Source organism: Cydia amplana, chromosome 18, assembly GCF_948474715.1.
Source record: "Cydia amplana chromosome 18, ilCydAmpl1.1, whole genome shotgun sequence".
Classification (NCBI taxonomy): Eukaryota; Metazoa; Arthropoda; class Insecta; order Lepidoptera; family Tortricidae; genus Cydia; species Cydia amplana.
The window spans coordinates 10,022,809-10,038,683 of NC_086086.1; the positions used below are offsets into that span (position 1 = coordinate 10,022,809).

General features: G+C 37.2%; 1 protein-coding gene across 1 annotated transcript in view; it reads left to right on the forward strand.

Annotated features, from left to right (window-relative positions):
* Positions 1-700: 700 nt before the first annotated feature.
* Positions 701-15,875, forward strand: part of LOC134656601 (protein unc-13 homolog B-like) — a 326,977-nt gene continuing 311,802 nt past the window's right edge. The window contains exon 1 of the mRNA XM_063512157.1: positions 701-1,154. Within this exon, the coding sequence (XP_063368227.1) occupies positions 1,133-1,154 (22 nt within the window). The 5' untranslated portion in view covers positions 701-1,132. The remainder of the gene's footprint in view (positions 1,155-15,875) is intronic.

Consider the following 15,875-nt stretch of genomic DNA (forward strand, 5'->3'; position numbering starts at 1 on the left):
CGAGTCGCGAATCGGGCTGCTAAGACAACGACTGGAAACACCTGAAACTCACTTAAACCTTTTGGTGTCTGGCGTTGAATACAATCTTAAAAGCAAATTGCTACGTTTGAAATTATTTTACGCTAGGATTTATTGAAATAATTGCACTATATTAGGTAATATTGTCGGCGGTTACTGCGATAGTTATTCATGAAATAACTAATTGCACTATAGAGTTAGACCAAGATAAATCACGCGAGGTGTTTATGGCTACTTCTTGACCCCCCCACCTCCCCTTGGATGATATTTGGTGAGGTTTTTGGCTTTCAAACTCATACTTATCATCTTTTCGAAAATCCGATGTCTGCCTATAAGCCTATAACACTTCGTTTTTGAAGTAAGTACCTCATACCCACTTTTCATTATAACCATGCTAGCTGCGTGACCTCTTGTGACACCATCGACAGGTCTAGCTTCTTTATTCCTCTATACATATACCTATATATTACTTAATAACATACAAGCGATATAATCTTATCAACTGCCCAAACAATCAAACAACTTTAACAAGAGAATCTGTGTTTTTATTTAATTCTTAGCAGTTCAATGACATAATAACGAATCTATATGTATAGTAAAGTAATCAAGTCATTGGTACGCCTGGTGTATTTTTAGTCCTAACACTCCTATTATAAATACCTACCTAAACCTAACACGACCTAGCTAAGTTAACGCGACTCAAGTTAAGGTGCTCAAGTACACTGAATCATTGCAACTCACTGAACAGAAAACGTCAATACAAGCAAAGGGATGACCTAATTTCAGGGCCGGATAAGGGTCAGTGTACCAACCATGAGAACTGCATGAGCAGGCCCAGGACAGTGCAATAATTGCATCAAGTTTAACCGGGTCCGATCGATGTGAGGGTATTTACCTCTCCGGGCGAAAATAATCCGGTGCCGGTGATGTCAGAGTGGAGCGTAGTACGCTTGCGCGGCCGGTGGTGAGTAGCCGGGCGTCAGTCGGTTGCCGGCCCGCGTGAATCGGGCGCGCGAGTCAAAATATGCCGCCCCGCGGCGGCCGGTGAGGCGGCGGCCCCGCCGACCGCCCCGGGTCGACGGGCCAAGCCAGCTCCTAAGACAAGAGCCTCACCATGTCTTTGCTCAGCGTCACAGGTAGCACCACTCAAATCACTCGCTGTTCCTGGAGTGCCCGCTCGACCTGTGAATCTTGAGAGCTATGTTTTGCTTTTAGTGCAGGAAAACACTGTAACTGAGGAATACCTCAGGCCCAATGGATCGAAATAGCTGCAGGATGCGGTGTATATTGTTTTTGTTCATGATTTCAAGCAGGCACTCCAGGTTACAGTAAGTCAACGGTTAACATAAGTCTAGTGTAGTGTTTTGTACAGTATTTATAAAGGAAAGTTATTACCGAGGCTAGCCTTGAGTGTTCGCATAATTGCCTGTGAACGAAGGCTACGTGATGTTTTGTTTAGTCCATTTGGATTAAACTGGATGCACTCAAATTATTATGTTGGTAGTTGATTAAATCCGTAGTAACAAGAAATGTTTGTCTGTACTAGTGGTTGTGATTGAATGTGTCTATATTTATCATTTTGGAAATTTCTTGCATATTTGAAGGATGGATTGATGTTGTGACCAAATCGGAACAATTTTTGTAGGCAAATGGATTATTCTAAAAGTTGTATCTGCTCTAGTAGAAGGTTTCGACTTACTCACGATCTATACATTTAATTTTGTCACGAATGATTTCAATAAACCGACTTAAAGGACCGTTGCTACAATTTCCTTGTTACTTTAAGGCAATAATTCTTCGCTATGACAAATAGCGTGAATATTTCATGGTTTAAGCCACCTAAACCCGAAAATGCTTAAGTGAACATTCATGTCATGTCCCGATGCGGTTGACTGGTTTCAGAAGTAACGAATGTAGGTAACATAATTTGATATAATACTTCAAACAATCCTTTTGGCGTTTTCCTCATTCTCTAAAGAACAAAATAAGGATATTATGTTGGAAAACGGTTTTGTTTACCAAATAGGTACTTATTGGGTTATGTTACTAGATTATTAACTTCATTATAATGATGTGTAGGTACCTCTACATTAATGTTATTCTAGAAACTGATAATAGTTATTTGTTTTACAAGGGGGCAAAGTTGTTGTTTAACCGCTCGTGCTAATATTGATACCCGAGCAAGCAAAAGATCCCAAAATTGAACCACGAGCGAAGCGTGTGGTTCGAAAAATGGAATCTTAAGCAATGCGAGGGTTTCAAAACACGAGGGTTAAACAAAATTTGCCCCCGAGTGAAACACAAATTTTTTCACCACACCAACCCGAAGCAAATATTAAATGTAAAATATCAAACAAAATCAAATCAAATTAAATCCAAATTAATGTTATTAAATATTTATCATCTAACATAATCATTTAAAAGTCAATTCTACCAGCAAACATAAGAAAACAACTCAAAATTTGCATTTGATTACTTTGCCTCACATGTGAATAAAATGCAACTTTGCTATCAGTTTTTGAAGTGCAAAGTAAGCCTTTCCGAGTTGGTGTGGTGAAAACTTATTATTTCCGTTAAAATAATAGTTATCATGATATCAATAAGGTCTTTACCCATCTCGACTCTCTCAAGTCTAGTCCGATCAGAACCGAGGTTGCCTGCCTTGTATTACTTGTCACCTTCGCCGATGCTCGGCCATGTTTAAAACACTCGTCCGGTAATCAAGCCCGTGAATAGACATCATTTCATGAGCGTAGGCGTACAACTTCGGTTGTCTGAGATATCTGTCTCTGATGTTTTCCCTTTCCTTGCAATGGCTAAGTTTAATTTCGAGTAACTATAGCTTATAACATCAGATCCCTATCACCATCAGTTTACTGTTAATCGATTATAGTGATAACAATCGTGTTTTTATCTCGCTTTTAATCTACTATCCAATATGTTCGTTTTATTGTTTAACACAATAATAGTGAGGTTCTGTCCTTTCAAGTGAAGAGACCTGGAAAAAAGATGAGGAGTCAATGCTCAAAAATATTGTTCTAAGTTCGTAAACGAGTAGGGTAACGGCACCAGTGGCCAGCCAGGGACCAGTGGTCAGCCTTTTGAGTCGTTTATTGGTCATAAATATCTGGTATATTCGTTTAAACAAATCGCGAGTACTCAAATAGGAGCTTTGATTCCTTATTGGTTAATACGTCACACGACAAGTGCGGTGAGGGAACGGGCGGAAGAAATATACTCGTTCATACAGGTGCTGTTTGTCGAAGAGTGCAATAGTATCATGTCCGCCATATTTTTTACTGCACGTGGTGTTCTCTTAACAGGCAAGAAAAACTATGTTTTAATGTTAAAAGTTATTGTTTTTGTTAATTATTGGTTTATTTATTAGTTTATCTATTAAATTGCATTATATTTGAATGAAAATATCAATATTTCACTTATAAATTGAGGGGGCTGGCCACTGGATAACACTTTTTTTCAAAGAATCCAGTGCCCAGCCCCCCACGGCTGACCTTTGGGTTATTCGTTTATTTTATTATTTTCGAGCCAATGTGACCGTTAGGACCGTTAAATTTACATTTTCAAATTTAGTTAGACATGCCCTAGCCAATTTAAAGTAAAACCCAGTAGTCAGCCGCATTTGAAATAACGTTTTAATGCGGCCGAGCACTGGGTTTCGCGGATCCAGTACTCAGCCATTGACCTTGCTTGGTACGTCGCCGCCAAAAATATGTCCCCATTTTTAAACCCTATCTCATTGAAATAAGGTTCAAAAGTGTATACATATTTTTGACGTTAACTATACATAACTATCATTTTGCTTTTTCCTGGTCGGTATATGACTTTGTTTAATAATGATAATTAGATCTGCATAGACTCGATTAATTATTTTTTACCGAATACCTACTAGGAACATAATTATATATTACCTGATTTACCTCGTTAATTTTTGACGGATTAATTATTAGAAAATAAATATTGCGATTTTTAATTTGCAAGAATAGTGTTAGTTAATTAATTACCTATGGTCAACAAATTTCGTGTCATAAGAATTGTATATATATATATATATATATAAGTTTTTTTTTTATTAAATACGTAAACAAGTAGGTAAGTAATACATATATGCAAAAAAAATATAAACTAAAATTAATAACTACAACTAACTACAATAACAATAACTAAAATTATAAATAAAAAATAGATTTTATAAAATCGTTGATTTTGATATATGCAAAAAATTATAAACTAAAATTAAAAACTACAACTAACTATAATAACGATAACAAAAATTATAAAGAAAAAATAAATATTATAATATCGTTGATTTTGATATAAATATTAGTGATTTTGATATAATTATTATGAATAGTTTATATAGGCTGAGTACTGGGTACACAGAGGCTGCTCACTGGATTTTGGAGGCTGACTACTGGAGAAAAGTGCCACTTTTTGTTTAAACTTAATTAGAGATACTATAAAGAGGATTGTTATTTTTTTAAATATTTTGTTTTAAAACTATGATAAACAATTGATATAACCATGTCATTTGTTTAATTATCCGACTAATCCTGTAGAAATGCCGAACGTTAAAACTTAAAAAAGTCGTTATAAGGCTGACTACTGGTGCCTTTACCCTATCTAGTAATCATCAGATCAGTTCGACAGTATCATATTATTGTATTGTCATCAGAACTACATACAGCTGCCAATTTTCATGACGCTACAATCCTTGGAAGATGGTTAAATTAGCATACCCCGCAACGGAGCTAGCAAAACCGTAGCATATGACAGTTTTGTGTCAGGGTTGGCGATTCTGATGAACCATTTTGCTTTAACTTTGTTGTATGTAAGATTAATAAAATTGATCGAGAACCTTGTTGACCCTCTTCCGATATAACCCGGTTTAATTTACTGTCAAAATAATATAAATTAACAGGTCAATGTCAATATTAGATGCGTTTCAATGTATCTGTTATTTTGTTTAAAAAATCACGTTTTTTTACGCATTTCTTTCAAATATTAACATGGAATTTTCACTGCTTGAAAATATTGGTGTGTTTGAAAACAAAGAAAAAATATTTTTTGTACTTTAGTTTATGCGTAGTAGTGATAACCCTGACGTACAACTGCTACAGATTTGCTAGCTCGGTTGCGAGGTATGTAAATTAGTTACCTTAGATTCCATTACATAGTTAGTTACATACAGGTAGACCTAATAAAAGCTTGTTAATAGGCTAAAGTTTCCCTTAAATATTTTATAAAAGCTCTGTGTTCGGTTGGCCGGGATCTGGAGAATCTTTAGTACTATTACTAAAGAGTTTTTATGTAATTGCATATATTTAACCCTTAAATGCATAATGATGTATATATGCATCGTATATTTGATGGTCCGTGGCTCAATATGCAGCTATCCAAAATAAATGACAATGAGTGATATCATAAGAAAAACTAATCCGGTTTCCGATTTTTTATATAAATCTACGCAATATTTTAATTTATAAAAATTACATTCGTTTTAAGACGATATGTCAGAAAATTTGAAAAAATTCATAATTTGATGATTTTTAGTATGTGATATTGTATGGTTTTTTGGGTTTAGTAATTATTTTATATTTAAAAACTCTATCATAGGTGTATCACAAATAGTGTACCTTTCTGATGATAGTGGTATTTATCATATATCTCTTACTGAAAATTATATATTTACATAAATATGATTTAGCCTATGCAACTTCTAACACTGATTTCGCAGTGAAAATCGATGTTATATTTTTTTTACCATATTTCCATAATCAGCAAACAATTACGTAACACATATATTAATTTCGGGCAAACAGAAAAAATCATGCATTTAAGGGTTAAGACATTGTAAGTGACTATCACTACATAGTATAAAACAAAGTCGCTTCCCGCTGTCTTTCTATCCCTATGTATGCTTAGATCTTTAAAACTACGCAACGGATTTTGATGTAATTTTTTTTATAGATAGAGTGATTCAAGAAAAAGGTTTACGTACCTATAATTAGTTATCCCGTGGGAAACCGGGCGGGTCGCTAGTTGTTATATAAATAAGGTGACCTATAAGATCATTTAACCTTTTGGACGCCAATGACCGATATATCCGCACCGTAGGTTCAACGCCAAAGACCGATTAATCGGTCACAGACCACAGAGCAACATCGACCTACGTGCATATACATAAAGTTCAACTACAGTTTTGACACTTCAATGATGTGGCGTCTGAGTGACAGCTTTTGTGTTTGACACGGCATGGAAAAGGTTAAGCATGGTGAAAAGTGATCCAGTAATTATTTCTGCTGATCCATATAACATTTAACTCCCGGTCTCCCGTATACATAAATAATTACTTTATGTCACGCGTTTTCCCGGTTCATTGCCAACACAAATGTATTGCCGTTCTCTTCATGTTAACTACAGATTGTATAACTTTAGCAATAAGGCTTGCACGTGTACAAAAAGGGAACCGCCTTCAAAAAACCAACCCACTGAAAAGTACAAAATAATTTGTATATGGCACCCCTTTACGTGTCCAGTCCCTATCCCGTCGTAAAGCAAAATTTTGCCAAAAAGTAATGAATACCTAATAAGAAAATTAATAATCATCCGAGTAATTACTTAGTTTATGAAGTCGGTGCCAAACCAAAAATTTTGAGAACCGATATTTTAGACAACGAAGAACGCTGCACTTACTTGCATTATAAAGACATACTTAGTTTACTCATTAATTTCGTTCTTGTAGGTACTACGTACTCGTATTTTTTTTCTGATTGGTAGTAAAGACTGGTTTTGTTGGTTTGGCACCGCCTTCAAAAACTAAGTAATTACTCGGATGATTATTAATTTTCTTATTATTAGGTATTCATTACTTTTTGGCAAAATTTTGCTTTACGACGGGATAGGGACTGGACACGTAAAGGGGTGCCATATACAAATTATTTTGTACTTTTCAGTGGGTTGGTTTTTTGAAGGCGGTTCCCTTTTTTTTAAAAAGATATTATATTAAGTTATTTTATTTTTGTTTATTTTTAATTTTTTAATTATTTTATTTTATTTTTTACTTTTTAGTGATAGGTAGGTACTTCATTTATTTTAGGTTTTGGGCTAAAATACTAGTTAGGCTCTCCATATTTAGTTTTGGGCTAGTAACTACCTACTGTTGGTTATGGCCTAACTCGATGATAATCGCGACACAACATAATATGACGTTTTGGTGCTAAACGATTTGTATGTATATTGCTCCCACTTCCACTCCCATTCCCAGTCCCAGTCCGAGTCCGACTCCCACTCCCACTATTTTATCTAAATCGGTTTCAGCAACATAAATTTGTTGGTAGGTATACCGATAGCATCGCCACCTACCGGGTCCAATTGGTTTTTCAAACCATCCATGTACTGTACACTAAAACCTTCTCCAGAATGTAACAAACACTTTTCTGAAAACCGCATCAAGATAATCACGAACAAACATACACACATACATACGTACATACGTACATACATACATACATACGGGTCAAACTGAGAACGTCCTTTTTTTAAAGGCAGTTAGAAAAAAGTTCATCGACCCACCTAGTGGAACTCTGCAACATAGGCACACGACGACAAGTCGGTTAACCAAAACAAAGTGTGCCTATGTTGCACCAAACCTAAGCTCCACTAGGTACAGCAAGGGTTCAGCATCAGCTCTATTTTGGGTACTGCTCTCCCAAGTGCTCATCAAGATGTGACGGATGACCAAAATAGCGTGGGCCTATGTTGCACCAAACCCGAGTTCCACTAAGTACAGCAAGGGTTCAGCATCAGCTCTATCTTGGGTACTGCTCTCCCAAGTGCTCATCAAGACGTGACAGATGACCAAAATAGCGTGGGCCTATGTTGCACCAAACCTGTGTTCCACTAGGTACAGCAAGGGTTCAGCATCAGCTCTATTTTGGGTACTGCTCTCCCAAGTGCTCATCAAGATGTGACGGATGACCAAAACAGCGTGAGCCTATGTTGTACCAAACCTGAGTTCCACTAGGTACAGCCAGGGTTCAGCATCAGCTCAGATCTATGTATACTAAAACCTTCTCCGGAATGTAAGAAACACTTTTCTGAAAACCGCATCAAAATCGGTTCAGCCAAACGCGAGATAATCGCGAACAAATATACATACATACATACATACATACATACGGGTCAAACTGAGAACCTCCTTTTTTTTTGAAGGCGGTTAAAAACTGTAAGGCTACCATACAACTAAACTCAAATGGTAAATTTTTATTGCAAAAATAGTAAATTGTACAACAAGGTCATAAAAAATTTTATGACGGTGTTGTAAACTCGTTTTTACTCAGATTGTGAGCAAGAAAAAATACCCCGTATATAAATCGGGGCTAAATGAAAAATGATAAGTTTACTAACACAGTGTTAAGGCTATATTATGTTAATAACAAAATATGGATTGCTGCCCTGGTCTGATATAAATATTTTTTATTATTATTGTTTATTAAATTAATAGCTGATAAAATGTATAACATTAGAATGCAATATTATAGGAATTATATTATAATCAACCTGTTTAATGGATTTAGATTTGCAATTGCAACAGTTTCTTAAAAAAATTCCAATCTAAATACTGTTCCTATTTATTTATCTAGCCATTGGTAAACATGTACATACAGGAATGATTTTAGCCCTCATTGCCATACACACCCTGTATACAATAGTTGCTAATGCCAGGGGTTCTCAACTAAAATTTTTTTGTCCTTAAACAAGAAAGTTTGGTGGGGTTTTATTTATTGCTTAAGACATTCCGCGCCCACTTACGATTTTGTTACGCTCCTTGGGTTAAAACCCCTGGTTTATTTTAAATTCTAAGTTTTTCGAAAAAAAATGTGCAGTATATATACTTATCACACTATGATGTTTGCAGTGTATTTTGTTTTTTTTTTAGATCAGATAGGTCAAATATCCAATAAAGCATTCTGTGGAGTGTTGCCGTTGACCGTTTCAGTTATCGAAATTGTTAATCAATGCACACTTATCTCCTATCGATTGACGCATATTGCCAAATTGAATACTTTTGCGAAATACGGGCGGATATGCTTGATAGATAACCAACCAGCGCCTCATTGCAATGTCACCGGTTCATTTCAATGTCGATAATGCAAGTACCATCACAGAATAAATAATAGTACTAGGTACAGAAGACTCACTCTCTAAAAAAACGCGTCTGTTACGATCAGGACAAATATGGCCGCTAGGTGGCGACAGCGCCACGCGCGGATTATGGCTAGCCACCAAAATTGGTGTGGAATGGATGTACTTTTAGCTACCTGTAGCAAAGCGACGAAATCGCGGAGTGAGCCACGCCTGGTACCATCTAGTGTTGGTAGAAACTCGAGTCCTTTGTGTACCGGCTACCATGAGATGACATTTGATGTTCACGCTAGCGACTGCGTGACCTTGATCGCAGTCCATCTCGCTCACACTGCTCTATTGGTGTGAACGAGTTATGGTAACCGTTAAGCTTTCAAAATAATTTAAACAAATATTGTTAAAAAGGTGATATGGACGAAATTCAAAAGAGACTCAAACCATTAACTGCGCTTTACATTTTGTTATGAGAAAAACTGTTCTTACATTTTATATTTTCTTAGCGTGGGCGTGAAATACGCCATCAAAACATGTTAATTAGTAACCTACTAATTTATTTAAATGTAATTTGTTATCGTATTTCCTTCGTTCCCCGAAAAAGCGACTGTTAAATATCAAATTATATTTTGTATATAAGTTCCAAGAAACCTATTGGCACGAGCCGGAGTTCGCGATCTCTGGAGCCCGATTCAGGGCTATAACCGCGAAATTGTGGGCATTTTTCTCTGTCACTCTAATTACGCCTTCATTGGAGTAAAAGAGAAATATCCCCGCAATTTACGAATTTCGGTTTTCGCGGTAGCCCCTCAGATTTAACAAATTGTTACGATCTCATTGTGTGATCTCATTTTAATAAACTAGTAGCACTTTCTACTGTAGAAATGTCTTGGTTAGTATTGCATTAGCGTAATGGTTCGGACACGACATTGAGCGACTTGTGACGGCGGCAGCGACAACCATAGGTGAGAACGAAAGGTCCGATCGCTGTCTCGCTCTAACCTATGGTCATCGCTGCCGCCGTCGCAAGTCGCTCAATGTCGTGGCCTGTAAGTGTTGCTAAAGTATGAAGTGCTTCTGGGTTTATAGATACTCGTATTTGCCATTTTCAAAGTTAACTCAGTGCAAGTGAATTTAATTTTGTCATAATAGGGACTACCTAAGGAGCTAATGAAGGGCGACCTTCCAATGTCACTAAAGCGTAAACTCGTTGACATGTGTATTCTGCCTGTCCTAACCTACGGTGCCCAAACATGGTCACTCACTGAGAGTCAGAAGTCCAAATTGAAGGTTTGCCAGCGAGCAATGGAGCGTAGCATTCTAGGTGTGACAAGGACGGATCGTATCCGAAACACTACATTGCGCTCCAAAACACGCATAGCTGACGTGGGGGAGAAGACCGCCAGGCTGAAGTGGGACTGGGCGGGTCACGTCTGCCGCATGCATCCAGATATAGGTGGGCTAGTATAGCCACCAAGTGGATACCGCAAAAAAAGCGCGGACGTGGCAGGCCCAGACAGAGATGGCGGGACGACTTAGACGACTTCATCAGTAACTGGCCGGAAATAGCACAACAACGGGAGCTGTGGAGATCAAGGGGAGAGGCCTTTGCCCAGCAGTGGGACACTGAAACGGGCTATTAAAAAAAAGGGACTACCTATTAGAGACTGAAATGGGTATACAAATCTAAATTAGGTATAATCGCTCTACTTTCTAGAACCCTTAATATTCATATTATTTTTATCTACTTGGATGTAGAAGACGGCGTACTAAACGCGTTATACAGTTTGACTACTAAAAGCTCGAATCACCTAAGGTTGCTGTGGAAATATCAACTTAATCTTCCGTAACCGAAAGTTCACATTTCATCATCACGACGTTACACGTGTTTGGCTCAAGCCGTTTGAATGCAACAAAGCGTTTTATTCGCGACTTTATTACAAAAGCAATTAAGTTGGATTTGCTTCGGTTAGTCGAGGAGGCTCGCCAACTCGCCATGGCTATCGGAAATCCCGTGTGCAATAGGTTTTCCTGCTTTCGATGCGACGGAGCTGAAACGAGGCGAGGTTTTACGGGAGGTTTTATTTTAGACCTGAATTCTGTTGTAGCAAATTTTGAATTCACTCAATTTATTTGTTTTTTACGTCCTTGTAAGGTGCCAATCATGGGCATGTTAAGCACAGTAGTACCCAGTAATGGACAGCAAAGGTGTAATGCCTTATATAGCCCACCATTTATGATCTTTAATAGTTACGAGTTACGCGCGAGTAATATGGCCATCAGTTAGCTGAACATAGTGTTGTTAGTTTAAAATATAGTGTCTGTTTCTTTCCAATTGAGTTTACGGAAAATAAGTTTTTGACAAAAATTTCATTTTTGGTACAAGCTTACATCGCTGACTGTACTTTTCTTCCACAGGCAACTAATACTCATCGAGACATTTCTAAAAACCCCAATTAGGTTGCGTTGTTTTATCACAGAGTTCCTATGGTCACCTCCTGTCTCCATCATCAGATCAGCTCGATTGTACCATAATATTGCATTGTCACCCGACTTACACACGTATGCAAATTTTCAGCTTCATTGGAAACCGGGAAGTGGGTCAAATTTAACTTGCAAGATTTGATTACAGACCGACAACGGGACAGGTGAAACTAAATAAAAGCTTGTAAAAATGTCCATAATTGGTTCTTGTCCATTGCTGGTGTCGTCACCCTGTTTATCATACCTATAGGTCAAAATTTTAAAGTCAAACATGAACCATTGATGTAGTGTTCCACCTTTGAAACCATGGAGACCCTCGAACAATATGATAAAAACCGGTGGTTGCCATAGCAACTAGCCGTATTATCCCAATTAAATTGGCCTGTTCATAAATTAACAGTTTGGAAATGTCTATTAAGGGTATGTGATGATTGATACTGTTAGTTGCGCGTTAAAGTTAACTAAATCTAAAATTAGCTACCTGTGTTATTCCTACACATATATGTCATACTGTACGTATTCCTCCCGAGCCCGTACCATGAGTCATTGACAGTGTCAAAACTGACATAAACGCTTATGAGAACGTAATTTACTTTCTATACATCTCCCTTGCCCTAATATGCGAGTACGAGCGAGATGCATAGAAAGTAAGTTACGTTCTCAGTGGCGTTTATGTCAGTGTCAAACTGGTGGCCCCATATGCACTTTATTCTAAAGTTATTGTTGGAGTTGTTAGGCTGCGCACTGTGTGGAAAAATCGATGACGTGCATAACTTTTTATCACTGAGTTCAATTAAGAGCTTTCATAAACCGTCTGTTATACCGCTGTTATTATTTCCATCCACTCTAACGATTCAGTGGATATAACAAATACACAAGTGATGATCGTAAGAACAACACACAAACACGCTGAGATGTGACCACTTCATGGCACTCCTTGCTGTTTTTTTTCAAATTTTTGTATAATTTTATTTTTTGCGTCTGTGCTTACGAATTTCTATTTCTATTTCTATTTCTATTTCAAATATCAAGATTATAACAATTAGGTATACTACGTAATTATGTTGGTCCGTTACTGCAATTGCAAACTGATAACACACCGGTTAAGGGGGCGAAATGAGGTGGAAAAGTAGGAGAGGGCATTTTAACAAGTATCAACGCACGTTGTATTATTTTGAATCTAATTATAAAACTATTTATACTTTCCAGCAAACTCGAAATATATCGTTTTCTCGTTTCACTAAATCCCAGGCTCGAGACATAATTTGCGTGCCCCGCTCACGCTGGTACGTACATAATAGAATGTGCGATTTATAGAATATTTCACGAAGCTGATACAGCAGTAGATTAATTCAGTAAGTCAACTGATTTATGGAGGATATCCTCTTTAGCTTTACACATTTACGCAAGCCCAAACAAGTGTCTCTTATGCACGAGTCAGAAATGCCAGTTTAGATACTTTAGATCCAATATCTTGTTTTCTTACCTACTTCTCATTAAGAGCCCACTAAGGTGCTCACGAGCGCCACTGCTAAATACAATGAACTCAAAACAAAAACGGCCGTTTTAACTTTGGACGCATAGATTGACGAATCCAGCAATATAAAAACTATTATAATGTATTCAAAAGGTACTTAAAATACAGCACATAACGGGCCCGTTTTTTAAATATCTATCGTTAAATTAAATAATTACAATTATTTACCAATGGCGCTAGTGAGCACATTGATGGGCTCTTAATTTAACATTTTAAATTCTAAGTACCAGTGTAAGCGTTGTGAGTTGTTTTATGGCGTATGCTTTATATTTGCTACCGCTTGTACCAAAATGAAGTTGCCATGTATAACATTCCAAAATAAGATAAATGGCTAACCATCAAAATCGCCAGAAAAAAATACAATGCTAATAAATAAATAAATAAATATTATAGGACATTCTTACACAGATTGACTATAAGTCCCACAGTAAGCTCAAGAAGGCTTGTGTTGTAAGTACTCAGACAACGATATATAATATACAAATACATAAATACATAGAAAACACCCAAGACTCAGGAACAAATATCTGTGCCCATCACACAAATAAATGCCCTTACCGGGATTCGAACCCAGGACCGCGGCTTAACAGGCAGGGTCACTACCCACTAGGCCAGACCAGTCGTCATATGTTTGACAGACAGACAGACATATGTTTGTGATTATGGTGGCAGGGGAATACAGGATGACAAACTTTTGCGTTACAAAGAGGAAACACGACATTGCAATTTGAGGCCTAAGGTAAGCTTTAAGTAAATATCGGCCGAATTGGAGGCACCATTGAAGTTTGTAGTCGTTCGAGATCTATATCGACCAATAGATATATTTTGGCTTAAATTCTGTTCTTTCTTACCCGCTTTATGATTCAATTTAAAAACACGACATGAGAAATGTAAATTTATTACTGTTCTAAAAGGTGTACCGTGTAGTTGCGTAATAGGAACCGGTAGCGTATTTCGTTGTGTTTTCATTGTCCCACTCCCTTTCCTCGGTTCAATTTTAAATCGCAATATTATTAAAAGGTAAGGACGTTCGGCTCAAAGAGGCTTACAAAAAGATTTTTAGAAAAATCATTTTTTGATCAAAACATCCCTTGGAATTCCTTTTTAATAATATCTGAGTAATAACTCTCGCTGTCTTGTCACAATAACACGTAAAAGGTTCGTAAATAACTATAATGCGGTTGCGATTTTTCATAATATACATATAATACAAAACCTATTCGTTTTCGGAAGCTAGATTGAGGCCTTGCAACGGGCACAAAAACAAACCGATTGACACCTCATCCATCAAAATGGGCTCTGTAGTTTTGTCAGTACGTCGGAACATAAATAAGATAAGATACAAACCCAACAAGGGTAAATCTAACATATAAATTTTGTCTTGGTCAGGCCCTGGTAGAGTAAAAAAAACACCCTATTTAAAGGGCCATTTGGAACTGTGAGAATCCCATGCTAATGACTATTTTTAATGAACTTTATGTTTAGTTTTGGACCTTGGGGCGATTGGCGCTTACTAATGATACAGTAAAGTTCATAATTATGTACCTACTTATACATTTCTTCACATTAATCCAGTGCAATAAGGTGAAAAAATTTAAATGTAAACGTATTACGTATTTATGAACCCGCCTGTACAATATGACAGATCCACGTTTGCCTTACGAGGGGTTAAAGTACCTAACCTATCATCTAGTATTCCGTACCATGAGTTACTGACAGTGTCAAAACTGTATACGCTAACGTCTACGTAATTTACTTTCTATACATCTCGCTTGCACTTATATGCGAGTAGACGAGCGAGATGCAGAGAAAGTAAGTTACGTTCTCGATAGCGATTATGTCAGTGCCAAACTGGTGGTAGCCACATAGATATTCTAATCGTCTGTAAACTCCCGTAAACTAGGCTGTCACTGGTGTAATATGTGAAGGTATTTTGCAATCTCAATAATTAAACCCACAGAACATATTAAAGAGGTTAGAATGGCTATCGCGCGCAGTTAGTATCGGAACCGGTGTCGCCGCTCGTTCCTCTCCACATTTACTAACACTCGCGCAACGGTAGTAAAAACTTGTGTGCGTGGTGAATGGATACGCCTCCTTTAGACAGCAGCATTGCCAGATGGTCACAAAAGTCACATTTTTCGTGACTTTTCGCCTTCTCGTGTGACACGTGCGTGACTTATGATTTTGAGGCAATTTTTGTGACTTTTTAAGCTAGTCGATTTTTGGACAAGTTTAGTTTTGCAATTTGAATTATTTAGCAATGCTCCCAAGTTTACTATTTGACACTTGCACTGACCCTTGACGTTACATCGACAATCATGTTTATTATCATAGTCATGGCAAAATGAGACTCGTTACCTTGACGTGACGGTGTTATATAGTTTGATAGTAGTAGTTTTTTTTAGTGTAATAATTTATTTCTTTTTGTCTGTATCTATACTACTCATTGTACTGCATTAGGCCAGACGAGACAATTTTTCGCCAATCTGATGAAATTTTCCTATCGAATCAGGCCGTGCGGACGCAAACGCCAATTTGATTCCCCGATCAAATCAGCAGTTGCGGACACAATAATGGCAATTTTCTAAGTTAGTATCTATGGAACGCAAATTGATGATTAAATTGTGTACGTGTGGACGCTAGATGAGATTGGCACCAAATATTTTCCTGATGA